Source organism: Ranitomeya imitator, chromosome 1 (genome assembly GCF_032444005.1).
Source record: "Ranitomeya imitator isolate aRanImi1 chromosome 1, aRanImi1.pri, whole genome shotgun sequence".
Lineage (NCBI taxonomy): Eukaryota > Metazoa > Chordata > Amphibia > Anura > Dendrobatidae > Ranitomeya > Ranitomeya imitator.
The window spans coordinates 250,972,939-251,000,929 of NC_091282.1; the positions used below are offsets into that span (position 1 = coordinate 250,972,939).

At 45.8% G+C, this 27,991-nt stretch overlaps 1 protein-coding gene across 1 annotated transcript in view; it reads left to right on the top strand.

The window, feature by feature from the left end:
• Positions 1–15,173: 15,173 nt before the first annotated feature.
• The window catches only part of MLXIP (MLX interacting protein), a 107,167-nt gene continuing 94,349 nt past the window's right edge, over positions 15,174–27,991 (top strand). Inside the window, exon 1 of the mRNA XM_069755524.1 lies at positions 15,174–15,660. Within this exon, the coding sequence (XP_069611625.1) occupies positions 15,341–15,660 (320 nt within the window). The 5' untranslated portion in view covers positions 15,174–15,340. The remainder of the gene's footprint in view (positions 15,661–27,991) is intronic.

The window sequence follows — 27,991 nt, forward strand, 5'->3', positions numbered from 1 at the left end:
CCCTAAATATAGAAAAATAAAGCCTACCTTGCCTCAGAGAAATTCCCCAAAGTAAAAGGCAGCCCCCCACATATAATGACTGTGAGTAAAGATGAAAATACAAACACAGAGATGAAATAGATTAAGCAAAGTGAGGCCCGACTTACTGAACAGACTGAGGATAGGAAAGGTAGCTTTGCGGTCAGCACAAAAACCTACAAAAAGACCACGCAGAGGGCGCAAAAAGACCCTCCGCACCGACTCACGGTGCGGAGGCGCACCCTCTGCGTCCCAGAGCTTCCAGCAAGCAAGACAACAATCAAAATAGCAAGCTGGACAGAAAAATAGCAAACCAGAGAAAAACAAGCAGTCACTTAGCTTCTGCTGGGAAGACAGGTCACAAGAACGATCCAGGAGTGAATTAGACCAATACTGGAACATTGACAGGTGGCAAGGAGCAAAGATCTAAGTGGAGTTAAATAGAGCAGCCAGCTAACGGATTAACCTCGTCACCTGTGGAAGGAAACTCAGAAACACCCACAGCCACCAGAGAAAGTCCATGGACAGAACCAGCCGAAGTACCATTCACGACCACAGGAGGGGGCCCGACAACAGAATTCACAACAGTGTCCCATCTCAATTCCAGCCAATTTTGCATTGAAAAGTAAAATGGCGCTCCTTCCCTTCCGAGCTCTGCCATGTACCCAAACAGTGGTTTACCCCCACATATGGGGTATCGGCGTACTCCGGATAAATGTCACAACAACTTTTGTTGTCCAATTTCTATTCTTACCCTTGGGAAAATAAAAAATTGGGGGCGAAAAGATCATATTTGTGAAAATTATGATTTTTTATTTTTACGGCTCTGCATTATAAACTTCTGTGAAGCACTTGATGGATTAAAGTGCTCACCACACATCTAGAGAAGTTCCTTAGGGGGTCTACTTTCCAAAATGATGTCACTTGTGGGGAGTTTCAATGTTTAGGCACATCAGGGGCTCTGCAAACGCAACATGGCGACCCATCTCAATTCCAGTCAATTTTGCATTAAAAAGTCCAATGGCGCTCCTTCCCTTCCGAGCTCTGCCATGCACCCAAACAGTGGTTTACCCCCACATATGGGGCATCATCGTACTCAGAACAAATTGTACAACAACTTTTGGGGTCCATTTTCTCCTGTTATCCTTGGTAAAATAAAACAAATTGGAGCTGAAGTAAATTTGTTTGTGAAAAAAGTTAAAGTGTTCATTTTTTTTAAACATTCCAAAAACTCCTGTAAAACACCCGAAGGGTTAATAAACTTCTTGAATGTGGTTTTGAGCACCTTGAGGGGTGCAGTTTTTAAAATGGTGTCACAATTGGTTATTTTCTATCATATAGATCCCTCAAAATGACTTCAAATGTGATGTGGTCCCTAAAAAATATTGGTGTTGTAAAAATTAGAAATTGCTGGTCAACTTTTAACCCTTATAACTCCCTCACAAATTTTGGTTCCAAAATTGTGCTGATGTAAAGTAGACATGTGGGAAATGTTACTCATTAATTATTTTGTGTGACATATCTCTGTGATTTAAGGACATAAAAATTCAAAGTTGGAAAATTGCAAAATTTTCGCCAAATTTCCATTTTTTTTTCACAAATAAATGCATGTTGTATCTAAGAAATTTTACCACTATCATGAAGTACAATATGTTACGAGAATACAATGTCAGAATCGCCAAGATCCGCTGAAGCGTTCCAGAGTTATAACCTCATAAAGGGACAGTGGTCAGAATTGTAACAATTGGCCCAGTCATTAATGTGCAAACCACCCTTGGGGCTTAAGGGGTTAACATTTGTGTAATACTAACCAGATTTAAGACTATCATACTACACTATTTTCTAGGCAATACCCTTCTATTCTATACTAGCCTTTGGCCATCTAGTGGCCTTTCATGATAATGCTTTATATTTTATAATATTGTGTCCTGTCTTCTTGTGTTTTTATGTTTATATGTTTTTTAACAATTATGAAGTGTTTTCAGTAAATTACTAATAAGATATATATATTTTTTTCATCTTATTTTGTATAATTATGGGATAATTATTATATGATTTTCCTATTCTCCTTAATCACTTTTTGTGTCCTTTAACACAGACTGTGGATTAATCATTAGTAAGAACAGACTTTCCGTAATCATTAGTAAGAACAGACTTTCGGATACATTTCTATTTGTCATGACTCTGGACAGGATGGTTCCGCCTCCATCCTGGTCAGGTCAGGGTTAATTCAGTCCACCTCTCTTTGGTTTTGGGGTTGCTATTTAATGTTAGCAGTACCAGCATTTAGTGTCAGTGATACTTCCGTATGCTCGGTTAGACTTCTTTCACACTTCCGTTTTTACAATCTGCACAGGATCCATCAAAATGTTGAAATGACGGATCCTGTGCAGATTGTAAAAAACGGGTGCACTGGGCCCGTTTTTCTGATGGACCCGTCGAGACTATGTGCACCTGTTGTGTATGCATCTTCGCAACGGTTTTCCGCTGCGAAAACGCATACACAACACAACACAGGTTAAAAATGTTAATAATAAAAAAAATCGCCTTCTTACCTTCCAGCATCCCGCGCAGCGTTACCGATGCTCGCGATGATCCCGGCAGCTGGCGTTCCCAGTAATGCCTTGCGTGCAATGACCTCTGATGACGTAGCGGTCTCGGGTCATCGGGTCATTTCGCAATGCATTACTGGGAACGCTAGCTGCCGGGATCATCGCGAGCATCGGTAACGCTGCGCGGGACGCCGGAAGGTAAGAATATTGCAATTTTTTTTTTTTTTAATTATTTTTAACATTATATCTTGTTACTATTGATGCTGCATAGGCAGCATCTATAGTAAAAAGAGAGAGAGAGAAAGAATTTCCCTGACTGGAAATTCTTCTGCGCATGCTCAGTTTCAAAAGACGGAACCCATCGTTGGATTCCTGCTTTTGACAGTCAGCGACGGATCCTGCTTCCATAGGCTTCCATTATAGCCAACAACGGGCAGCGCAGGATGCGCCGCTGAGCCATTTTCCGACATGCAGAAAAAAACGTTCCTCTGAACGTTTTCTACGCCCGACGGACAGCAATTTTCCGTCGGGAAAATCCAGTGCACGACGGATGAAACGGATGGCCATCCATCACAATCCGTCGCTAATACAAGTCTATGGGAAAAAACAGGATCCAGCAGAAAAATTTGCTGGATCTTGTTTTTTCAAAAATAGATGGATTTCGACAGGAGCTCAAAGACAGAAGTGTGAAAGAGTTTTATTCCAAAAAAAAACACTTGAACAACTAAATCCATAATTACCACATAATACACAATATTGTCTTCATAATATACATAGTTTTTATTAAAGACACCAATCTGATTTAACACAAAACATGACAAAAAAACATATAACAATACTAAAAACAAGGAGAGCAGGGCACCATATATAATCAGATTAAATTCATAATAAATAAGGTGCTATGTAGATCCAATTAATACTGGTAAGTAAAGGCACACATATATACTCTATACTAAATATTCCATAATCTATCAAAATCCATAAAGTGCTTATATATATATTTCGAGTCCTAGTAGTACCTATATATAAGTGAAATGCTTAATGCATGTATGGTAAGGTATATGTAAACCCAAAAGTATCATAAAGTGCAATCGTATCCCATAACCTCTTCCATAAGAGTTATAAGAGTTAGAAGTATAATATATATCCGTAGTATACTAACCAGGATTCATTCCCAATATGGTGCCGCTGCTGCCCCACACTCCAACGCGCGTTTCACACGTTGCGTCTTAAACGTGTGCCTCTGTGCTTGTGTGCCTTGCTGTGTATGATTCAGTTTGTCCCCTGACTCCTGCCTCTGAATCATGCTTTTGTACTGCTCTGTCTCTCCTGGTTATCTGACCCCTTGGCTTTTCCCCGTTTACTCTTTGTCTTGTCCCTAGGTACTGTGCGTTCGTCTGGCTTCTGACTCTTGGCTCTCCTTCACCACGTTTACTGTCCTTCCCTGCACTCACGTGTGGTGCCTCCGCCCCCCCAGTCACGTGATCACTCAGTGCCAGGTCCTGTGCTCACTACTGTAGTCTAAGGTCTTTGTGCACTGCGTTCCTTCTGCCTGCACTCCCTGCGCTCAGTCACCCGTCCCCTGATAGCGCCCCCTGGGCAGCGCCAGTGACACCTCAGGTGCCATTACATATTACATTCAATTTCTGCATTGTGATTCTGTATCTGTACTTTTTAAAACTCCTATTGGAGATTTCCTAATTGTGAGTAATAACGCTCTAATCTTATCTAAAGTAAAATACTTAATAGATCTAAAACTACAAATGAACAGTATCAGGGTTCAAAAGAGAAAAAATATCTTTACATATATTTATCATCTGAATTTACACACAGTGTTCAGCGTAAATGAGTACACCCCCTTTGAAAAGTTAGATTTTACTTATTATATCACTGAAAACAAGAACAAATTCCAAAATCTTGACAAGACTGACTTTCATAGAACATTTTTTTTAACCTATATTGTGAAATTAAGGTAATAATATACAGTAACTTTCATTACAAAATCTTCAGTTTTACTCAAATTAGTTGACGCAAAAATGAATACACCCCACAAATTTTTAACAATTTGACATGAAGAATGCCTGTTGAGTCACGGGTAATGTTTTCTCCAGGTATTTCTAACATATGAGTCTACAGTCGTGGTTTTGAGACTAATACAAATTTTGGTTTTCACAAAGTTTCTGTTTCAGTGTTTTTAGATCTTTCAATCTAATCTGATATTTCTAAAGTTACTGAAGTACAATTATAAACATTTTCTACCATGCTGGATAACAGCTTTTAGGTCACATCCTGACAGATAGTAACTAATGATAGGCAAATGTGGTCAGATAACATGTTATCTGAGCATTCTCCTGTGCTAACAGAGTGTCTTCGGCGTGCTCGAATAATATGTTCGAGCCACCGCGGCTGCATGACAGCTGCAACACATGCAGGGATTGCCTAACAAACGGGCAATCCCTGTTGAACAGACGTGACACATACTGCCGCAGTGACTTAAGCATATTTTCTGACCACACCGAAGACGCTTGGTTAGTACATGAGCTTGCGCGGATAATAGCTTATGAACCATCACTAATACTAACTCATTTTTGTATTATTTGAGCTTGGAGCTTATTATAATTTATGTATTTTGTTTGTCCACCCACTTTTTGAGGGTCGACCTCAGGTTCTCATTTGAGATTTGGAGAGTTTCCTGGCCGTAGACCCAAATTCCAATGTTTGTTGCACCAAAACATTAACTGATCAGTTTTGCCTAGTGAAATGATGTTCTGTAAGGTGTGCAGGGTGGTAGTCATGGGCGAGGAGCTGCTGTGTTCCCACACCTTGGCACCCCACAAGTAAATTGTGTCCCGTTTCCCTTGTGCTGTGGGTGTAAGTTATAACACTCATGGTTTAGCTGGAAGCTATCTCTGTCTCCACAATTCCTGATCCAGGAACAGCCGCATATTGAACAGGAGACACTTGATCCTTTTCCTTTGATTTTACTTAACAGTCCAAACTCCATCTCAGTTACATTACGATGTTACTTCACATTTCTTTCAGTCTGAGATATTACCTTTCTTGTCTGGCACCTCTGGCCCCAGTGATACTGTCAGGCTCCACAGCTCTCATGGGTGCCGACCTGCTTTTCTAATGCGGTTCCCCGTCCTGCTTTCTCTTCTGGAAAGTGGTGAAGGCATGCTCTACTGTACCTAATTTTGAAATTTTGATCAGGAAACTCACAGAAATATTGATAAACTCCAAGCAATGATAAGGTAAGAATGGTTTGCCAACAGGCAGGATTTAGCCCAGACGCTGATATCCAGCATGTCATGGCAAATTCTTGTAAAATAAGGGTCAACACTGTAAATATTTAGTCTTTTTTTTTTTTAAACCTCATGTTTATTGAAATTTTCAGAAAATACATTAGCACACCAGACTGTAGAATAAAATCAAATGCCCTTGGGCACACGGGGCAGATAATACCGACTTTTGCAAATTAAGCTGGCATGACCTAAACACAAAAATTTAAATCTTTAAACTATCATCAACTATTTAAACATGTGACTTGGTGTTACGCCTGGGGGGGGTGTGAGAGACAAGAGTAGACCCACTGGACCGTAATACCGAACCTCCCTCGAGCGAGCGAACCAGATGGACCAACCCCTATACAGGGATCGTTAGGGCGCAAGCTCGAAGGTCTCAAGTACCACGGATGCCAGGACCAGGGATCGGCTCCAGAGGAGGATATAGTAAAGCACGGAAACGAATACCGGGAAATGTGGAAGAGATCCACGGAAAAGAAGCCGGACAATGAGCTCCAGGGAAAAGGAAATAAGGAACACAGGGCAGGAGGACAAGGAAACTGGACTAAGGTGAGGAAAGTGATAAGAAGGACCTGGGTGCAAAGCAAAACACAGAGAAGCCCTGAGCCAAACTCAACAAACAGGCGCCTTTACAACAGAAAGGGCGGCCTGAAATACAAAGTGGCTGCCTCCTATTGGCCCAGCAATGCTGCCGGGTCAGGTTGCAGCCATAAGAGAAGCAGAGCGTGCACACACCCGGTCCCTAAGGACACGATGGGAGGAGACCGGACGCGTGACGGACAGCACAAGGGAGGCGCGCCGACGCGCACGAAGAGACACGTGCCGGACGCGGACCATGAAAGAGTAGGGAGCGATGCGGGAGCGCTGTCCGAAGAGGAGGAAGAGGCAGCGGGCGCAGACGCTGACAGGGACAGAGCCAGGAGCGGCAGAGGTAAGTATAGATGTAACACTTGGCTGATATTGAGTTTAAAAAAAATGTTATTTTGTATCAAATTATAAATTATAAACACTGACCTAGGAATAACCTCCCCTACTTTAATTCAGCCGCAATAGCCCCAGGTTGTTCTTGAGAACCTCAAGTATGTACTGTGCTGTAGATTTGAAGGGCTCAACTATATTCCTTTTTTCTCCCAAAGAGCAACAATTCACAATAAATTGCCTCCATTTTAGAAGAAACTTGCCAGCTTGCTTTTCTTTATTACATAATGCATCCCTTTGCTCCACCTCCATGAAATGCTTCAATTGTGCTATCTATTCTACAATGGGGGGGGAGGGTTTGACAATATTTAAGGAGCCGTTTCTTTGCCAATATAAGCAAGGTATGCATCAGTATAGGAGGACCGTCCACCTTTCTGCCATGATTATCCACATTACTCCAGAAGTGTAATAAGGCTAACTATGGAGATAGGGTGTACCCTGAGCCCAAACCGTTTTAACCAAGCTTAAAACTAGTCTCCAAAATGAAACTGACGCAGGGCAAGACCAATGGCCGTGCATGAGATCGGAGGTAATCAGGTGGCGTTTAGGACACACAGTTAGTCTGTTTGACAGAGGATCTTTTTTAGTCATATTGAAAGCATAGATGGCTCCATACATAATTTCATATTGGGTTTCTCGCCACGCTTCATTTATAATGTGTTTCCTGAACACACTCCACCCTGCCCTGATCTTACTATGAATCTCCACATTGTCCACCTGTTGTTTCTAATACTTAAAAAAATGTCCGGGTGAACCCCCAATAAATTGGACATCATTACAGAGTACAGAACCGATATAGAGGGAGTACCCATTGGAGATAACAGAATGACATCCAACTTGTTCTGAGCGACCTCAAATGTAACGTCTTTTAAGTTGACCATAAAGGAGAGTCTGATTTGTTCAAACTGAAAATACTGTTGGAAAGGCATCTTATATTTCTCCAGACACTCTGTGCATGTCAGCCATCTCTGCTCAGTTGTGTGGAGAAGATGCGAGATGTTATTAACCCCTGCCTGCTGCCATTTGGAAAAAAAGTTATTTTCATTGCCTTGGGGGAATTCAGGATTAAGCCATAGTGGAAGGTGTTTTGAGACTGTAAACAATAGGCCAAATTTTTGCCTAACTGCCTTCCAAGTGGAAATAATATTGAATCTTTACATAAAGTTAACATATTTGCAAGTATAAAAATGTAGGAAATGCTTATAATTGTACTTCAGTAACCATAGAAAATCTGACACTGAATGATCTAAAAACACTTAAGCAGCAAAGTGTTTGAAAACCAAATTTTGTGCCTCACTCTAAACTTTTGGTTGTGGCACACAAAGACGGAATACACAATGAAATGTAATGACTTACTGGTATCATCTCTGGCCCAGACCATCACCATTTCTTCCCATTATGTCTTGCTTCCTCTCCTTTGCTGCTGCTCCTCACCATATACACTAGTACAAAATCCTCGAGGCATCACACACAGAAGAGCATAATCTCACAAGCTTTGCTACATGTAATAATAGTGTCACACATTAGGCCCCCTGAAATAATAATCTACACTTTACCCAGAAACTAATTTTAAATCATTACTTAAACACTGTGTGTACAACTATTAGGAAAGTATTTTGACCATATCATCATTTTATGCAGATTTTCAATCCCCAACTGTATAAACATGAATACTTATTGGATAAAACAGTTCAGGTGATGTGCATTTGTGTAATGAAGTGGAGTACAGTAACTATGTCAACACTGTTTATCAAGATGTGCAGAATTATTAGGCATCTTGTTTTCCTCATTCAAAACTGGCCAAAAAATAGATTTACTGATTCTGAAAAGTAAAAAAATGTGTTACAAGTCTTACAGATGGATGAAGCACTCTTGAAAATGTCAAGATACTGGGGCATAATCACAGAACCACCAAAGGTTTTGAAGTAAATAGTCAACAGGGCGGCAAAAAAATGTTGAGAAAAAAGGTGCACATTAAAGGGAACCTGTCACCCCGAAAATCGCGGGTGAGGTAATCCCACCGGCATCAGGGGCTTATCTGCAGCATTCTGTAATGCTGTAGATAAGCCCCCGATGTTACCTGAAAAAGGAGAAAAAGACGTTAGATTATACTCACCCAGGGGCGGTCCCGCTGCTGGTCAGGTCGGATGGGCGTCTCCGGTCCGCTGCGGCGCCTCCCATCTTCTTTCCATGACGTCCTCTTCTGATCTTCAGCCATGGCTCCGGTGCAGGCGTACTTTGCTCTGCCCTCTTGAGGGCAGAGGATAGTACTGCAGTGCGCAGGCGCCGGAAAGGTCAGAGGCCCGGCGCCTGCGCACTGCAGTACTTTGTCTGCCCTCAACAGGGCAGAGCAAAGTACGCCTGCGCCGGAGCCGTGGCTGAAGATCAGAAGAGGACGTCATGGAAAGAAGATAGGAGGCGCCGCTGCGGACCGGAGACGCCCATCCGACCTGACCAGCAGCGGGACCGCCCCTGGGTGAGTATAATATAACGTCTTTTTCTCCTTTTTCAGGTAACATCGGGGGCTTATCTACAGCATTACAGAATGCTGCAGATAAGCCCCTGATGCCGGTGGGATTACCTCACCCGCGATTTTCGGGGTGACAGGTTCCCTTTAACTGCCAAAGATTTGAGAAGAGTCAAATTGACCAGGAAAACAATTACCTTCCAGTGTATGTTTTGTTCATTATGAGTTGTTTAGTTATTATTCTCACTTAAACAGATAAAAATGAAAAATTGAGAGGGTAAAATTTTCATTTTTAATTTAGTTGGATAATTCTGCACACTAATAGTTGGCCAATAATTCTGCACACACAGATATTCTCTTAAGAAAGACAAAACCTCAAATTTTACTTTCTTAAATATTGAAGTTTAAAGGGAACCTGTCACCCCCAAAATCGAAGGTGAGCTAAGCCCACCGGCATCAGGGGCTTATCTACAGCATTCTGTAATGCTGTAGATAAACCCCTGATGTATCCTGAAAGATAAGAAAAAGAGGTTAGATTATAATCACCTGGGCAGGCAGCCCGATCCAATGGGCATCGCGGTCCGGGGCCTCCCATCTTCATAGGATGACGTCCTCTTCTGGTCTACTCTCTGCAGCTCTGGCGCAGGCGTACTTTGTCTGCCCTGTTGAGGACAGAGCAAAATACTGCAGTGCGCAGGCGCCGGGAAAGGTCAGAGAGGCCCAGCACCTGCGCACTGCTGTACAACAGGGCAGACAAAGTACGCCTGTGCCAGAGCTGCAGAGTGAGGACCAGAAGAGGATGTCATCTGATGAAGATAGGAGGTGCCGGACAGGACTGCAGCACCCATCGGACCGGACCAGCAGCGGCAAGGCCCCTGGGTGAGTATAATCTAACCTCTTTTTCTCATTTTTCAGGTTACATCGAGGGCTTATCAACAGCATTACAGAATGCTGTAGATAAGCCCCGATGCCGGTGGGCTTACCTCACCCTCGATTTTGGGGGTGACAGGTTCCCTTTAATAATTGCTTTTAGCAATGTAGTTATTCAATAATAATAATTACATAATTTCTATAGCGCCAAAATATTCAGCAGCACTTTACAGTTTGCACACATTGTCATTGTTGTCCCCGATGGGGCTCACAATCTAAATTCGCTATCAGTCTTTGGAATGTGGGAGGAAACCACGGGGAAACCCACGCAAACACGGGGAGAACATACAAACTGTATGCAGATATTGTCCTTGGTGGGTTTAGAACCCAGGACTCCAGCGCTGCAAGGCTGCAGTGCTATCCACTGAGCCACCGTGAATAATAAAATTAATCATCAAAAATACTAATTGACTAATAATTGTGCATATAGTGTATACGCCACTCTCGCTCAGTGAGACTCAAATTGATGAGGAGAAAGTGTACTGACATTTAAAAATATTTATATATCAATGACCAATATGATCTTCAATAGCAGGGCATAAGCCTTTCATCCATGGAGTCTGTCAGTTTCTTAATTTGTTGGCAATCAACTTTTTAGGTAGCACCAACCACAGCCTCCCAGACACTGTTCAGAGTACTGACTTCCTGAAACGTACATCTCCCGTTTAGGAAGGGCCCATAAGTTCTCAATAGGGTTTAGGTCAGGTGAGGAAGGGGCCATGTGTTTACTGCTTGGCTGCCAATAAAGGCTTTATGAAGGAAAGGATAAACACTTTGATTCATCCGATGGAGCATTGACCTGCATACATATCATGGTTTTCTTGAAAGATGCAGACATTTCTCTGTATCACTACTTGAAGAAAGTGTATTCTAAAAACTGTAATTTAGGTTTAGAAGTTAATTGTGAGTCCATCTTCAACTTCAAAAGGTCTATTTAGCTCAGGGGTCTTAAACACGTGGCCCGCGGGCCATATGAGGCCCCTGAGGCTGCTTCATTCGGTATGCAGGCACCGTAGACCTCTTGATGATCATGGCCCTGTCAGGGGGTCCACTGATGGCAGCGTTTAATTTCAGTTGAATGTGCGTCTGTCACGACACAGCTGTCGGGTGACCCGGGGACTAGGGGCACCTTCCCTGTCCTTAACACTAGGGGGCACCCTAGCTCGCCCTGCTCACCAAGATAGTTCAGATGGCAAAGATGCCTCCACGCTTGCCTTATCTACTGAGTTATCCCTCTGTCTGTTCTCTTCCCCCACCCAGGGAAGAGGGGGCACTACTGTGCACCGTAGTACACCAACCCGATAAACAAGGCAAAACAAACAAGGGTTACCCGAAAACTACAGGCATACAAAATATTCACTCACATGTAACATAGGAATGCATCGGTTCAGGGACTGACAAGGCCGTTTGAGGTTCAAGTTCTGGTTCAGGAACAGACAGGACAGGTTTAGGTTCAGGGACCGACAAGGCAGTTTCATGTTCAGATACCGAAAAGGCGGTTTTAGGTTCAGGGACTGACAAGGTGGCTTCTGCTTCAAGGACTGACAAGGCGGTTTAAAGTTCAAGGTCTGGTTCAGGAACCGACAGGACATGTTTAGGTTCAGGGACCAACAAGGCGGTTTCATGTTCAGGTACCGACAAGGCAGTTTCAAGATCTGGTTAAGGAACAGACAGGACAGGTTCAGGGACCGACAAGGCGGTTTCATGTTCAGGTACCGACAAGGCAGTTTCAAGATCTGGTTAAGGAACAGACAGGACAGGTTCAGGTTCAGGGACCGACAAGGCGGTTTCATGTTCAGGTACTGACAAGGCAGTTTCAGGTTCAGGGACCGACAAGGCGGTGTCAGGTTCAGGAACCGACAAGGCGGTTTAAAGTTCAAGGTCTGGTTCAGGAACAGACAGGACAGGTTTAGATTCAAGGACCAACAAGGCGGTTTCATGTTCTGGTACCGACAAGGCAGTTTCAGGTTCAGGGACCTATAAGGCGGCTTCAGGTTCAGTGACCTACAAGGCGGCTTCAGGTCCAGTGACCTACAAGGCGGCTTTAGGTTCAGGGACTAACAAGGTGGTTTCAGGTTCAGGGACCGACCAGACGGTTTCAGGTCCGGATCGTGGGCACATAGCCAAAGGCTTAGGATTTCCCCCACTGATAGATTTGATGTGTTCAGTAAATAAATTTGCTAGAAACTTGACAAATTGACAAATAAACGGCACTCACTACCTAAGGTCTGGACAAAGATGGATAGGAATTGCATTAATGATGTTTGAGACATAATTGCAAGATTACTAGAATGAGCCTCTCTGAGCAGCTCTACCCTACTAGTTTCTTAACAATCCATAATTTTATCAGTGTTAATTCCACTCTCCTATGATCAATTCTGTGAATTAATAGAAAAAGATCTTGTAATACTCAGTAAGGCTACGCTCCCAAGATAAGTGATTGGCGACTTTTTGTTGTTGCAGATTTTCCACAGGATATCTGCACCTATCACATTACTTTTTGTTTCTTTCATCATGTAATTTATTTTTTTTACATGAGCTTTTATTGTATGTTTTTTACACCGTCTCTCTTTTTAGTTTGTCAAGTTTTAAGTAAAGTTACTTTGTTTTTGATACTTCCTGGTATGTGGCTTTGATAAAACTTTATTGATACCATCATGTGTGGATTACATAGATTTTTAGTGTAATTATCCACAGCACCACTCCATGGGGTGTAACAGTGGCGCAACCATGGCAATGGCTCTAACTTCTGAATTTCTTATTTGGACATCTTTATGTTCTGTTTTGACCGGAGGACATCAATAAGGGGCATTATTAAGAGTATGGTGAAGGGTTTCCATTTTGAGGACACAGTCCTGGAATAGACTTGGTTAGAGGTGAAGCTTGCACAGAATTGGTGGTCACAGTACACACTAGGTGGCACTATAACACTTGTCGGTGGCCAGTCACTGCTGGTGTTGCGAAATACATGGATATTCTGTAATATAAAATAAATAACAACATCGACAGTTAAGGGTTAACTTAGGTCAGGCCCTCCAGACAGTAACAATAATAATTCACAAATCAATATCATTTACTAACCCAACTTCTGTCCTGAGGGTCTCTTCTACATCCAGCATTATAAGGTGTTGTTTGGGTCTGTAGACAGGGAGGGGGAGCTCTGGTCTGGGGGCTGCAAACAGAGTGAGACCATAAACAGTGAGGATAAGGGGACTGTATTTTTGGAGGGACTAGGGTCCACATTTTCTGATTATTTGGGGGGTTCTTGTATCAGGTCCATATTTATTTAGGATTAATTTAGGGTGCCTGATCTGGGTTTTCTAATAGCGGGGGATGGGGCTGGAATAATAAATACAGATACTTCTCACAAAATTAGAAAATCACCAAAGTTAATTTATTTCAGTTCTTCAATACAAAAAGTGAAACTCAAATATTATATAGTCATTACATACAGTGATCTATTCCTAGTGTATATTTCTGTTAATGTCAATGATTATGGCGTACAGCCAAGTGGTGCCCGTGTACACCTACCTATTCAGCATAACAGGGCGATTCAGAGGCCTCTTTCTTGGATTTGGTGATGGTCTCAGAGGTCAAACCTTCCGCAAATAGTAAGTTGTACCTGTGCTAAACTGAGAACCCTTATAGGGGAATCAGGAGTTTGCCACCTAATGTGAGAGCAGCACAATGTAGAGACAAAGACCTTGATTCCAGTGATGTGCCACCTACTGGGCTACTTAGTGTAGTTTTGATAAAATTACTGTTTTATTAGCAGATTATCATTAGAGGACTAGTAAACCTGCTGCCAGGTAGTCCTCCATATCCATGAGCTCTGTTTAACCCCGCCCACACCACTGATTGACAGCTTTCTGTGTGCACTGTACATAGGCATCAAGCTGCCAATCAGTGGTGTGTGTGTGTGTGTGTGTGTGTGTGTGTGTGTGTGTGTGTGTGTGTGTGTGTGTGTGTGTGTGTGTGTGTGTGTGTGTGGGGTTATACAGGGCTCAGCATTAGAGAGCTGCTAGACCTGCAGCAGAAAAAAACTGTGGTTTTATAAAAATGACAGCAAGCAGCTCAGTAAGTGACACATCGCTGGGATCAGGGTTTCAGCCCCTACATTATGCTTTTTTCAAATGGTGCAGCAAAAACCTGGTGACAGATTCCCTTTAAGATCTGATTTTGAAAAAAAAAGAAACCATGTTTATAGTAATACAGTGTAAGATCACAATGCAAGTAAATGTGCTCCAGCAGATTGGTGAGGGTGGATCATTTCCTTTGGTGGGCTCAGGAAACCCCAGTGTTAGGCTATAGCTACGCGTGATGTGCGACACTGAAGGCATTGTTACATTGCGTCTAATGATTTCCTACGGGGTTGCATTGCAAAATCTTTCCAAATGCGCTGGACTTTGTGTGGCACACGGCTCATGTCTGACTGGCGTAACCTGCCCAAAATTTGGACATATTTTATAGCAAAAAAAAGCTTCAAAATAATCAGGAGACAGGAAGTCGCAGACAGTGGCACAATGGGGGCTGGTCCAAAACATCAGTTAGCACGTGCGCATTTTTGGATCGTAATACAGCAGTATGAATGTACATGCACTACAGGGAATCAATGAGCGCATTATATATACTGTATATATATATATATATATACACACTGGGCAGTGAGGTGGGATCCGCCCACGTGGTGACCACTCCAATGATCTATGGTGATCAGTGGTGATGAATGGAGACCATGGATCCCCTGCAGGGCGGGGGTCTCATCAGCGGCCCGAACACTACAGAGGCCACGTACATGGAACAATAGAAAGTGGAAGCAGCAGCACAATCAGCAGCACGGAGCAGCCGCACGGCACCCACTGAACAGAGTCAGCGTCACTGAGTGGGCGTTGTAGAGGGCCGGTCAACTAGGCAACCAATCCTGGACAAGGCTCCTCCCCTTCTGACTTGTTGTTGGCGCATAACCGCTGTTTATTGGTGGGGAGGCACGTGACGTCAGCGAGGCCCCTCTGAGCCCGGCCTCGCCAGTGACAATAACGCCGAGAGCCATCGGTCCTGCCTGGAATGTCCCGGTGCTGGCTGCCGGAGGGATGATGACGGCTCAGGCGCTGCCCATGCGCTTGGCGCACGCTGCTGTCATGGTGAAGCAGGAGCCGGACGATGACTCGGACATGGACGAGCCCAATCTGCTGCTCAAGAAGCTGGACAGCACCGAGGCGCAAATCATCCACAGCGGCCACTTCATGGTGTCCTCCCCGCACAGCGAGCACCCGCCCAAGAAAGGCTACGACTTCGACACGGTGAATGAGAAGGCCTGCCAGACGTACAGCTTCGGCAAGACCAGCTCCTGCCACCTGTCTATAGACGCGTCCCTCACCAAGCTGCTGGAGTGCATGACCCTGGCATACAGGTACCACCGGCGGCCCCGGGCTCTACCCGCCGTGTGCGGGCGGCCATTGTCCTGCAGGGCCTTGTGTGCTGCTATTCCTGCTGCTCCCCTATACAGCGCCGTCTGCGGGTCCATACACGGCACTGGGCCAGATGTGGCGCCATATGCTCCTTTCTCAGAAGTGGTTGTTTCTGCTCTTCTGTCCCTCTACTCTGTTTCTCGCCCTTCTTTTCAATGGGAAACTTACAGAAATTTCCAGCAGCACTTGGTGTCCCCGGGCACAACCTACCCCCAGCCGCCACGGCCCCAGACCTCAGATCTCCCCCCCGTGGGCACAGCCTCAGACACACACCCCCATCCTGGGCACGGCCCCTGACCTCCCCCGTAGGCATGGCCTTAGACACCCCCCATCCCAGGCATGGCCTCAGACACCCTCCCCATCCCAGGCACGGTCCCTGACCTCCCCCAAAGGGCACGGCCTCAGACCTCCCCCCTGGGCACGGCCTCAGACCCCCCCCCCCCCCATCCCAGGCACGGTCCCTGACCTCCCCCAAAGGGCACGGCCTCAGACCTCCCCCCTGGGCACGGCCTCAGACACCCCCCCCCCCATCCCGGGCACAGTCCCTGACCTCCCCCAAAGGGCACGGCCTCAGACCTCCCCCCTGGGCACGGCCTCAGACACCCCCCCCCCCCCCCATCCCAGGCACGGTCCCTGACCTCCCCCAAAGGGCACGGCCTCAGACACCCCCCCCCCCCCCCCCATCCCAGGCACGGCCTCAGACACTCTCCCCATCCCAAGCACGGTCCTTGACCTCCCCCAAAGGGCACGGCCTCAGACCTCCCCCCCTGGGCATGGCCTCAGACACCCTCCCCATCCCAGGCACGGTCCCTGACCTCCCCCAAAGGGCACGGCCTCAGACCTCCCCCCTGGGCACGGCCTCAGACACCCCCCCCCCCCCCCATCCCAGGCACAGCCTCAGACACTCTCCCCATGCCGGGCACGGTCCCTAACCTCCCCCAAAGGGCACGGCCTCAGACACTTCCCCCCCATCCCGGTCACGGTCCCTGACCTCCCCCGTAGGCACGGCCTCAGACACCCCCCCTGGGCATGGCCTTAGACACCCCCCATCCCAGGCACGGCCTCAGACACTCCCCCAAAGGGCACGGCCTCAGACCTCCCCCCGTCCTGGGCATGGCCTTAGAGACCCCATCCCGGGCACGGCCTCAGACCCCCCCCCCCCCCCCCCCAATCCCGGGCACGGTCCCTAACCTCCCCCAAAGGGCACGGCCTCAGACCTCCCCCTGGGCACGGCCTTAGACAACCCCCCCCTCCCCCATCCCGGGCACGGCCTCTGACCTCCCCCATCCCGGGCACGGCCTCTGACCTCCCCCTCAGAGCTATGCTGAAATCCAGGGCGGCCGCCAGGGAAAGGTACATGGGGAAGAAATGGTGTGGAATATTTTATTTTATTAAAAGTATACAGGTTTAGATGGCCATAGTACGTGTATATGCATCCGTCATACATCTGCTATGTACAAAGGTGCACCAAGCCATATGGGGAGCTGTATATGCTGTCTATATGGAGAGAACCTATACTGTAGCGCAGTCTGCTGAGTTGCTCTCCTGCCCACAGTCCATTCTGGGCTCATCAGTCAGGTTTAAGGATACGTTCCCATGATGAATTTTTGGTGTGTGTGTTTTTTTTTTTTTTTTTTGTTTGTGTGTTTTTTTTTTTTTTTTTTTTTTTTTTTTTTTTAAACTCTGTTTTCGAAAAAATGCAAGTAGCCTAAAAAGCTCGCCGTGGGAATGCAGAATAAGAGGAAACCCCTGCACCCACGAGAGACCCTCAAATTCCAGCCAGACGCTGCCTAGGCACAAGGAAAAAGCAGAAGACTTCCCCAGAGGTTGATTAAATATCCACTGAGAAATAGGGCCCTGTTCACATCACGGTCTGTGTTATCGTTCTGAACCTTCTAAGGTACAAACAAATGAGCCCGGCATGTCACACGGCTTATGTCAGGGCGTCCCATCGTATTGGCATGTTGTGGTCTCACTGTCAGCGATGGCTTCCCGCAGGGGTTCTACACTGGTAATTACCGGATTATAATCTGACATTTACAGTACAAATGTTAGGGATTTTGACATTAGTCCTCAATAAAACATTTCTATAAATGTTTGCGTTGGTACAAGGGCACTGGTACTAACATCCAGCAGCAGATTTTCATACTATTAGTGTAATCGCCAATATTTTATGTGGACTCTCCTGCTATATTGATGGCCCACTGTAAGGATAGGTCCTCACTATAAGATCTTGGGGGGGTCTACACTGTACCGATAAGGCTACTTTCACACTAGCGTTAACTGCAATCCGTCACAATGCGTCGTTTTGCAGAAAAAACGCATCCTGCAAAAGTGCTTACAGGATGCGTTTTTTCCCCATAGACTTGTATTGACGACGGATTGCCACACGTCGCATCCGTCGTGCGACGGATGTGTCGTGCTTTGGCGGACCGTCGGGAGCAAAAAACGCTACATGGACCGTTTTTTCCGACCGCGCATGCGCGGCCGGAACTCCGCCCCCACCTCCCCGCACCTCACAATGGGGCAGCGGATGCGCCGGAGAAATGCATCCGCTGCCTTCGTTGTGCAGTGCGTTAAACGCTAGCGTGGGAATCTCTGCCCAACGCATTGCGACGGGGAGATTCCGACGCTAGTGTGAAAGTAGCCTTAGTTGTCATTTCCTTCAGTAGCAAACAGTGTACGGGGCAGAACAGCACTGTCCTGCACACTAGTAGCTGCTGCTGGGTACTGCAGATCAGGTCCTATTCTCTTCAATACAGCTGACCTGCAGTACTGGGCAGTCGCCACTACAGTGTGGTGGAGCTGTGCTGTTCTCTCTCCATATACTGTTTACATCTGACTACTGGCAGAGATAATTACGTGGGGGTGGCGGGTTAGGTCATCAGGAATGCCCGGCACTTCCTCCAGGGGTGTTATATTCTAGGTATCTGATGATGCTACAAGGCTGGGTACAAACACAGGAAATGTTTCCTCTGCAGACCCGCAGCATGATCCACCTGTGACGCTACCACGCCACTATATTGACAGCGGAAAATCTGCAGCATAAACTGACCGGATGCAGATTTTAAAATCCGCACTGCAGGCCAATGTTAGTGTGTGATGTGGATGAGATCTGCTGGTACACATGACTGGTCCTATCATCCACTGCTGATTTTTATGTGCGCAAATCCGACCTAAAAATATGAAGCACTTCCTGTTTACCTGCATCCGTATGCCCACACTGGTATCGTATGATTATTTGTTAAATTGTTATTCCCTTTTCATGGTATTACTTGCTGATCTCTGATGCTCTGACCACTGGGACCAGCGCCTACTGGAATCCTGAGGACTCTTCTGCCCCATCCTATAAGGAGGGGAGATGCGCCTGCTCGGACTCCGTTCCAGTTATGGTAACATAGTTAGTAAGGCCGAAAAAAGACATTTGTCCATCCAGTTCAGCCTATATTCCATCATAATAAATCCCCAGATCTACGTCCTTCTACAGAACCTAATTGTATGATACAATATTGTTCTGCTCCAGGAAGACATCCAGGCCTCTCTTGAACCCCTCGACTGAGTTCGCCATCACCACCTCCTCAGGCAAGCAATTCCAGATTCTCACTGCCCTAACAGTAAAGAATCCTCTTCTATGTTGGTGGAAAAACCTTCTCTCCTCCAGACGCAAAGAATGCCCCCTTGTGCCCGTCACCTTCCTTGGTATAAACAGATCCTCAGCGAGATATTTGTATTGTCCCCTTATATACTTATACATGGTTATTAGATCGCCCCTCAGTCGTCTTTTTTCTAGACTAAATAATCCTAATTTCGCTAATCTATCTGGGTATTGTAGTTCTCCCATCCCCTTTATTAATTTTGTCGCCCTCCTTTGTACTCTCTCTAGTTCCATTATATCCTTCCTGAGCACCGGTGCCCAAAACTGGACACAGTACTCCATGTGCGGTCTAACTAGGGATTTGTACAGAGGCAGTATAATGCTCTCATCATGTGTATCCAGACCTCTTTTAATGCACCCCATGATCCTGTTTGCCTTGGCAGCTGCTGCCTGGCACTGGCTGCTCCAGGTAAGTTTATCATTAACTAGGATCCCCAAGTCCTTCTCCCTGTCAGATTTACCCAGTGGTTTCCCGTTCAGTGTGTAATGGTGACATTGATTCCTTCTTCCCATGTGTATAACCTTACATTTATCATTGTTAAACCTCATCTGCCACCTTTCAGCCCAAATTTCCAACTTATCCAGATCCATCTGTAGCAGAATACTATCTTCTCTTGTATTAACTGCTTTACATAGTTTTGTATCATCTGCAAATATCGATATTTTACTGTGTAAACCTTCTACCAGATCATTAATGAATATGTTGAAGAGAACAGGTCCCAATACTGACCCCTGGGGTACCCCACTGGTCACAGCGACCCAGTTAGAGACTATACCATTTATAACCACCCTCTGCTTTCTATCACTAAGCCAGTTACTAACCCATTTACACACATTTTCCCCCAGACCAAGCATTCTCATTTTGTGTACCAACCTCTTGTGCGGCACGGTATCAAACGCTTTGGAAAAATCGAGATATACCACGTCCAATGACTCACCGTGGTCCAGCCTATAGCTTACCTCTTCATAAAAACTGATTAGATTGGTTTGACAGGAGCGATTTCTCATAAACCCATGCTGATATGGAGTTAAACAGTTATTCTCATTGAGATAATCCAGAATAACATCCCTCAGAAACCCTTCAAATATTTTACCAACAATAGAGGTTAGACTTACTGGCCTATAATTTCCAGGTTCACTTTTAGAGACCTTTTTGAATATTGGCACCACATTTGCTATGCGCCAATCCTGCGGAACAGACCCTGTCGCTATAGAGTCCCTAAAAATAAGAAATAATGGTTTATCTATTACATTACTTAGTTCTCTTAGTACTCGTGGGTGTATGCCATCCGGACCCGGAGATTTATCTATTTTAATCTTATTTAGCCGGTTTCGCACCTCTTCTTGGGTTAGATTGGTGACCCTTAATATAGGGTTTTCATTGTTTCTTGGGATTTCACCTAGCATTTCATTTTCCACCGTGAATACCGTGGAGAAGAAGGTGTTTAATATGTTAGCTTTCTCCTCGTCATCTACAACCATTCTTTCCTCACTATTTTTTAAGGGGCCTACATTTTCAGTTTTTATTCTTTTACTATTGATATAGTTGAAGAACAGTTTGGGATTAGTTTTACTCTCCTTAGCAATGTGCTTCTCTGTTTCCTTTTTGGCAGCTTTAATTAGTTTTTTAGATAAAGTATTTTTCTCCCTATAGTTTTTTAGAGCTTCAATGGTGCCATCCTGCTTTAGTAGTGCAAATGCTTTCTTTTTACTGTTAATTGCCTGTCTTACTTCTTTGTTTAGCCACATTGGGTTTTTCCTATTTCTAGTCCTTTTATTCCCATAAGGTATAAACCGCTTACACTGCCTATTTAGGATGTTCTTAAACATTTCCCATTTATTATCTGTATTATTAGTTCTGAGGATATTGTCCCAGTCTACCAGATTAAGGGCATCTCTAAGCTGTTCAAACTTTGCCTTCCTAAAGTTCAATGTTTTTGTGACTCCCTGACAAGTCCCCCTAGTGAAAGACAGGTGAAACTGTACAATATTGTGGTCGCTATTTCCTAGATGCCCGACCACCTGCAGATTTGTTATTCTGTCAGGTCTATTAGATAGTATTAGGTCTAAAAGTGCTGCTCCTCTGGTTGGATTCTGCACCAATTGTGAAAGATAATTTTTCTTGGTTATTAGCAGAAACCTGTTGCCTTTATGGGTTTCACAGGTTTCTGTTTCCCAGTTAATATCCGGGTAGTTAAAGTCCCCCATAACCAGGACCTCATTATGGGTTGCAGCTTCATCTATCTGCTTTAGAAGTAGACTTTCCATGGTTTCTGTTATATTTGGGGGTTTGTAACAGACCCCAATGAGAATTTTGTTACCATTTTTCCCTCCATGAATTTCGACCCATATGGACTCGACATCCTCATTTCCTTCGCTAATATCCTCCCTTAAAGTGGACTTTAGACAAGACTTTACATAGAGACAAACCCCTCCTCCTCTCCGATTTTTACGATCCTTTCTAAACAGACTGTAACCCTGTAAGTTAACTGCCCAGTCATAGCTTTCATCTAACCATGTCTCGGTTATTCCCACTATGTCAAAGTTACCTGTAGATATTTCTGCTTCTAGTTCTTCCATCTTGTTTGTCAGGCTTCTGGCGTTTGCAAGCATGCAGTTTAGAGGATTTTGTTTTGTTCCAATCTCCTCGCTGTGGATTGTTTTAGAAATGTTCTTACCTCCCTTCTGAGTATGTTTTCCTGGATCTTCTTTGTTCAAGTCTGTTTTTCTTCCCGTCCCCTCTTCTTCTAGTTTAACGCCCTCCTGATGAGTGTAGCGAGTCTTCTGGCGAATGTGTGTTTCCCAGGTATGGTGTATGGGGGCTTCCGAGCACTGAATTCTGCTGTTTCACATGGAATGAAGCGGAGGTCGAGCACGTGCACCCCCCCCCCCCGCGCTGTATTCAGGACTAGGCTGCACATCTCCGATATTAGATCACTCAATTGATGATGTGAGTCTTGTTTCTCCTTGTTATTGATGCAGACTATTAAGTTTCCTGTCTACTAAGAAGTGTCAACAATTACTTCTCTCAATGCTTTTACCTTTATGGATAACTGCATGACTCATGTCTTGAAGTGCTTGAAAAGGACACATGATGATGTGAGGTTTTTAACTTTCAGGACCTGATGTGTGTGTCATGATTCCTCCTTTGTGTGGAAAATAGTGACTCGGTTATCGGATCTGGGGCAGGGGCGTGCTGAGCTGTCAGTGTAGTGAGTGACAGTCAAGTCGTCCATTCAGGGTGTGCTGAATTTCTTACAGGTGTCTCCTGTTTGGAATGATTCCCAGTTGTACCTCTGCTCAGTTTGGTGGGTGTCTGTTGCCTCTGTGCTTTGAGTGCTAGTATTTTGATCTTTGTTGACCAACCTTCGATTTGCTTTGACCATCCATTTGCCTAGCCCCTTTGTCTTGATCCACTACTTTCATAGAATTTTTGACCCGTACTGTGACCTCACTACTACTTTGCCTCACCCCTTTTTTGACCTCAAACTCCCTGACTTCCCCTCCTCACAGCATGACTAGTGTCACATTACAACTGGTCATTAGTGATAAGTGAATGTGCTCAGATAAGGTGTTATCCAAGCATGCTTGTGTGCTCAGTAGGTGTCTTTAGAGTGCTCGAAAAATATGTTTGAGTCCCCCGTGGCTGCATGTCTTGTGGCTGTTCGACAGCCGCAAGACATTCAGTCATGGAGACTCTAACATATTTTTCTCTAGTCACCTTCCACGACGGCATATGGAGGTTGTCTCTTTGCCCTAATGGGGAACAGTAAATCCAGAGAGGTTAAAAGGACCTCCCACTTGCCAGTGTCTTTCCTGTTCCCCATGGGACAGGGAGAGGTGTTCCATGTGCTGTAGTGGCCGGCGACTGCAGTACCTTTTACAGGCTTTGCCTGTTAGCCAGGCAGCTGATGGTGCTCCCGTCGTCCTGCGTGCAGGTACCTCGGGACCCCTTCCCGGCCTTCCCACGCCCCCCCAGAGGGCAAATAGGCTAGGGATCCCCTGCCGGGCTCCTCTCTGAGCTCCCCGGCTTCTCCTCCATTGTGCTCGGTGTTCCGGAAGTGAAGTCAGCGGTCGCGCGCGTCACTGCCGGTTTTCGTATTTCCCTGAAGCTGGTACTTCTGGCTTTCGCTGGCCGGCGTGTCAGGCCTAATGGCGTCTCGCACATGAATCCAGGAGGGGGAGTATATCATCGCTCTAGGCAGGTGCTGGGATGGATGTCTATAAAATCCTGCAGAAGTCACCACTGAGGTAAGGCTGAATACCCTCAGTGTGGATGGCTCTTCATGCCCTGCGTCTGCAGAGCCCAGCGCTGCCCCTGCTACAGTGAGTGTATGCAGGGATGGGGTCGTACTTTTTAGGGGGATTCTCTGTCCTCACTCCTCTCTCCCTTTAATTTTAGGAAGAAAAGTCTATCCCTAAAGCTATATATTCTAATAGACAAACGACTGAAGGAGCGATTCCCAATATAACAATGTTTATTATTAAAATTATGATACAAAATACATATTGTGCAAAAATAATCAAAGAAGAGTACATATCAGATGGTACAACCATCTATAAGCTAGTATCAGCAGAAAAAGAAAATCCACGAGTGCATAACACAAAGATCAAAAAGACCTAATTGAAATAGCACAGGATGCTTTGCAAAAATGAGCACAAGTGAATATGCCATATGAAGCACATAATGATGGTTATAAAGTGATAGGGTCGTATATATCCTTACCAAAAAAGTCACTACCTCATGTATTGCACTAAACCCATTAGCCTAAAATAACATCTTTAGCTCATAAGGTATAACTACAATGGCAAACGCATAATACCTGCGGTCATGATGGTCTTAGTGTGTGAACCCGTAGAATGAACACCTCGACGCGCGTTTCACCACGCCAGTGGCTTCGTCAGGAGGTGAGTAAGCAGCGTATGTAATCCCTTTAAATACTATAAGGTTGTGGAGTAATTACCTTCAGCCGTCTGCGGCGCGCCCCCGCCATGTTGCGACGCGCCGAGGAGAGCGGCGCTCCAGATGCGCGTCACCACTTCACATGATCCGGTCAGATGACCAGGCCCGTGACCATGGCAACGCGTCACCTACGCAGAGCGCCACCTACCACCGCGCGGAGCAGCACATGTGCGGTGCGCGTACTGGCGAGGTATCGGAGGAGAGAAGGTAGACGTGTGTACCCAAAAATATATAGTGTCAGTGGCATAGTGAATATCAGACTGATGCCATAAGCAAATGCTGACAGTAGGCCTAAGACCGGTACAGATATCAGGGTAAACACAGTGACCTGGTGCTCAAAAAAGAGAGAATACACAGCATGGACCCGACACACATGTACGTCCCACCAATGAAAGTATATATACAACAGAAGTGTGTATCTTACCGTATAGCACTCAGAAAATGCTAGCCTATAAAGACAATTTATTATACTACACAAAGCAATTGGTCTTGTGATGGGCTGCAATATTCGTAATTGGTGGGTCCAACAAATCTTCATGCAAGAATTACAAAGTCCATACAATAGTCCAGGACACTATCCTCCTCTTCTCCCCGTTATTCCGCCAGATGGTCCAAAAAAGTGTGTTAAACAACAATGTACAACTGAACTGTGTGACTAAAAGTAAAAGAAAACAAGTTAAAAACTAAACACAAACCACAAAGAAAAAAGCATAAAATTCGCACCTACCCATTAAATAAAGGACTTGAAGCTTAGTGCCTCATTCAGGCCTTTAAGGTACCGTTACACTAAACGATTTACCAACGATCACGACCAGCGATACGACCTGACCATGATCGTTGGTAAGTCGTTGTGTGGTCGCTGGGGAGCTGTCACACAGACAGCTCTCTCCAGCGACCAACGATCAGGGGAACAACTTCGGCATCGTTGAAACTGTCTTCAACGATGCCGAAGTCCCCGGGTAACCAGGGTAAACATCGGGTTAGTAAGTGCAGGGCTGCGCTTAGTAACCCGATATTTACCCTGGTTACCATTGTAAAAGTAAAAAAAAAAAACACTACATACTCACATTCCGATGTCTGTCACCGCTGTGACGTCACCGATGTGCTCTGCTTTACGGCCGGCCGGCGCTGACAGTGCAGGGACGCTGACGGCGAGGGATGTGACAGACATCGGAATGTGAGTATGTAGTCGTCTGGGGATGATGCGCTGAGGAGGCATGAAGGAGGGCATTTACCGCTGTGTTTTTACGATATACATCAGTGGTCAAATAGCCATTGCTATCCGTCTGTATGAGGACATCGAAAAATTTCACTTCCTTTTTACTATATTTATTAGTAAGTTTGATGTTATTCGAATTATCGTTCAAATTTGTCATGAAGGAAATCAATGATGCCTCTGAGCCCTGCCATATAAATAATATATCATCGATATATCTGGACCATGAGCCCACAGCAGAGAAGTCCCCCATTTCATAGACCACCTTTCTCCCACAGCCCCAGGAACAAATTTGCGTATGAGGGCGCACAAGTCGCCCCCATCGCTGTTCCCTGGAGCTGTAGGAAAAATACTGTCAGCATTTGCTTATGGCATCAGTCTGATATTCACTGTGCCACTGACACTCTCTATATTTTTGGGTACACACGTCTACCTTCTATCCTCCGATACCTGGCCAGTACGCGCACCGCACATGCGTTGTTCCGCGCGGTGGTGGGTGGCGCTATGCGTAGGTGACGCGTTGCCATGGTCATGGGCCTGGTCATCTGACCGGATCATGTGAAGTGGTGACGCGCATCTGGAGCGCCGCTAACCTCGGCGCGTCGCAACATGGCGGGGGCGCGCCGCACACGGCTGAAGGTAATTACTCCACAACCTTATAGTATTTAAAGGGATTACATACGCTGCTTACTCACCTCCTGACGAAGCCACTGGCGTGGTGAAACGCGCGTCGAGGTGTTCATTCTACGGGTTCACACACTAGGACCATCATGACCGCAGGTATTATGCGTTTGCCATTGTAGTTATACCTTATCATGAGCTAAAGATGTTATTTTAGGCTAATGGGTTTAGTGCAATACATGAGGTAGTGACTTTTTTGGTAAGGATATATACGACCCTATCACTTTATATCCATCATTATGTGCTTCATATGGCATATTTACTTGTGCTCATTTTTGCAAAGCATCCTGTGCTATTTCAATTAGGTCTTTTTGATCTTTGTGTTATGCACTCGTGGATTTTCTGCCGATACTAGCTTATAGATGTGTTACGCTCACGCCCTGACTGGTGGGCGTGAGCTCGGGGGTTTTGTGGCCCCACTGTGCCACAAACCAGACTACCCTGGAAGGGGCGTGACTATGACAGCTGCCTGGGTTTTCACTGGAGCCTCTGATGGTGAGGACAGGCTTGTGCAGCAGGCAGCTGCCAGGTGCTACTCCAGGGTGGTGTCTGGCTGTGGCTGCTGATCCCACTTGGGAGACAGGAAGACCAGGATTGGTGCGGGCATTAGGCAGGACTGGCAGAAGAGCACGGCTGGAACACAGACGAGTAGGCTGGCACGGCTGAGACAGGGCTGGCAGATACACGGCAGAGAACACAGGGCTGGCAGAGACACGGCAGGAAACAGGACTGGAAGGCAGGGCAGGAACGGCAGGACTGGCAGGAACACAGGATTGGGAGGCACGGCAGAGAACACAGGACTGGTTGATGTGGTATATGAAGGAACAGGTAAGGGCCTGTTCACACTGGACGTGCAGGTACAGATATGTAGTTTGGAACACAGGGCTGGCAGAGACACGGCAGAGACACGGCAGAGAACACAGGGCTTGCTAGGACGGCAGGAGACACAGGACTGACTTAGGACGGCAGGAGACAGGACTGGCTAGGACGGCAGGAAACACAGGACAAAGCTGATGAGATATTAGAATCAGGCTGCACTCAGATGACACCCGAGTGCAGTCCAATTTTGAGTGAGATGAAGGAACAGGTAGGGATATATAGTTTGGAGGAACAGGTAGGGACCTGTTCACACAGGAGAGGAGTGCAAGACTGCAGATAGGAATGGAAAAGCAGCAAGCGGTAGCGTAGCGACAAAAGCTGAGCAGAGCCACAAAGAATGTGGAGAGAAGCTGCAGCAAGAGATACTGCAGAAGCTAAGCAAAGTGGAACCACAAGGATTGCAGAGAGGAACTGCAGCAAGAGGTTTCTGCAGCAACGGGAGCGGAGCAGAGCAAGACGGAGCAGAACCGCAGAAGTGCGGAGCAGCGGCAAAGCCACCAAGATGCAGAGCAGGCAGAGCCGCAAGAGTGCGGAGTGCAAGCAGACCGAGAACACAAGGAAAGACACAGCAGGGAAGGAAGCCACACACAAGGAGACCGAGACAAGACTAAGTACAGACAAGGCAATGGAACAAGACACAGGGACAAAGACACAGGGACCAGGATATTCTGCTTCCTGGAGGGCGGACAAAGATAAAGGCAAATGCACAGAGAAAAGCCTCCAGAGAGGGAGTAACTCGGAGCATGGCCAGGCAAACTCAGAAGCAAAACACTAACTGAGCAAACACATTGCACAGGCCCAGACCACAGGGTGGAGCTGCACTATATACAGGAGGCCGCTCGGTAATTGGTCAGGAACTGATTGGACAGGTGCACCTGA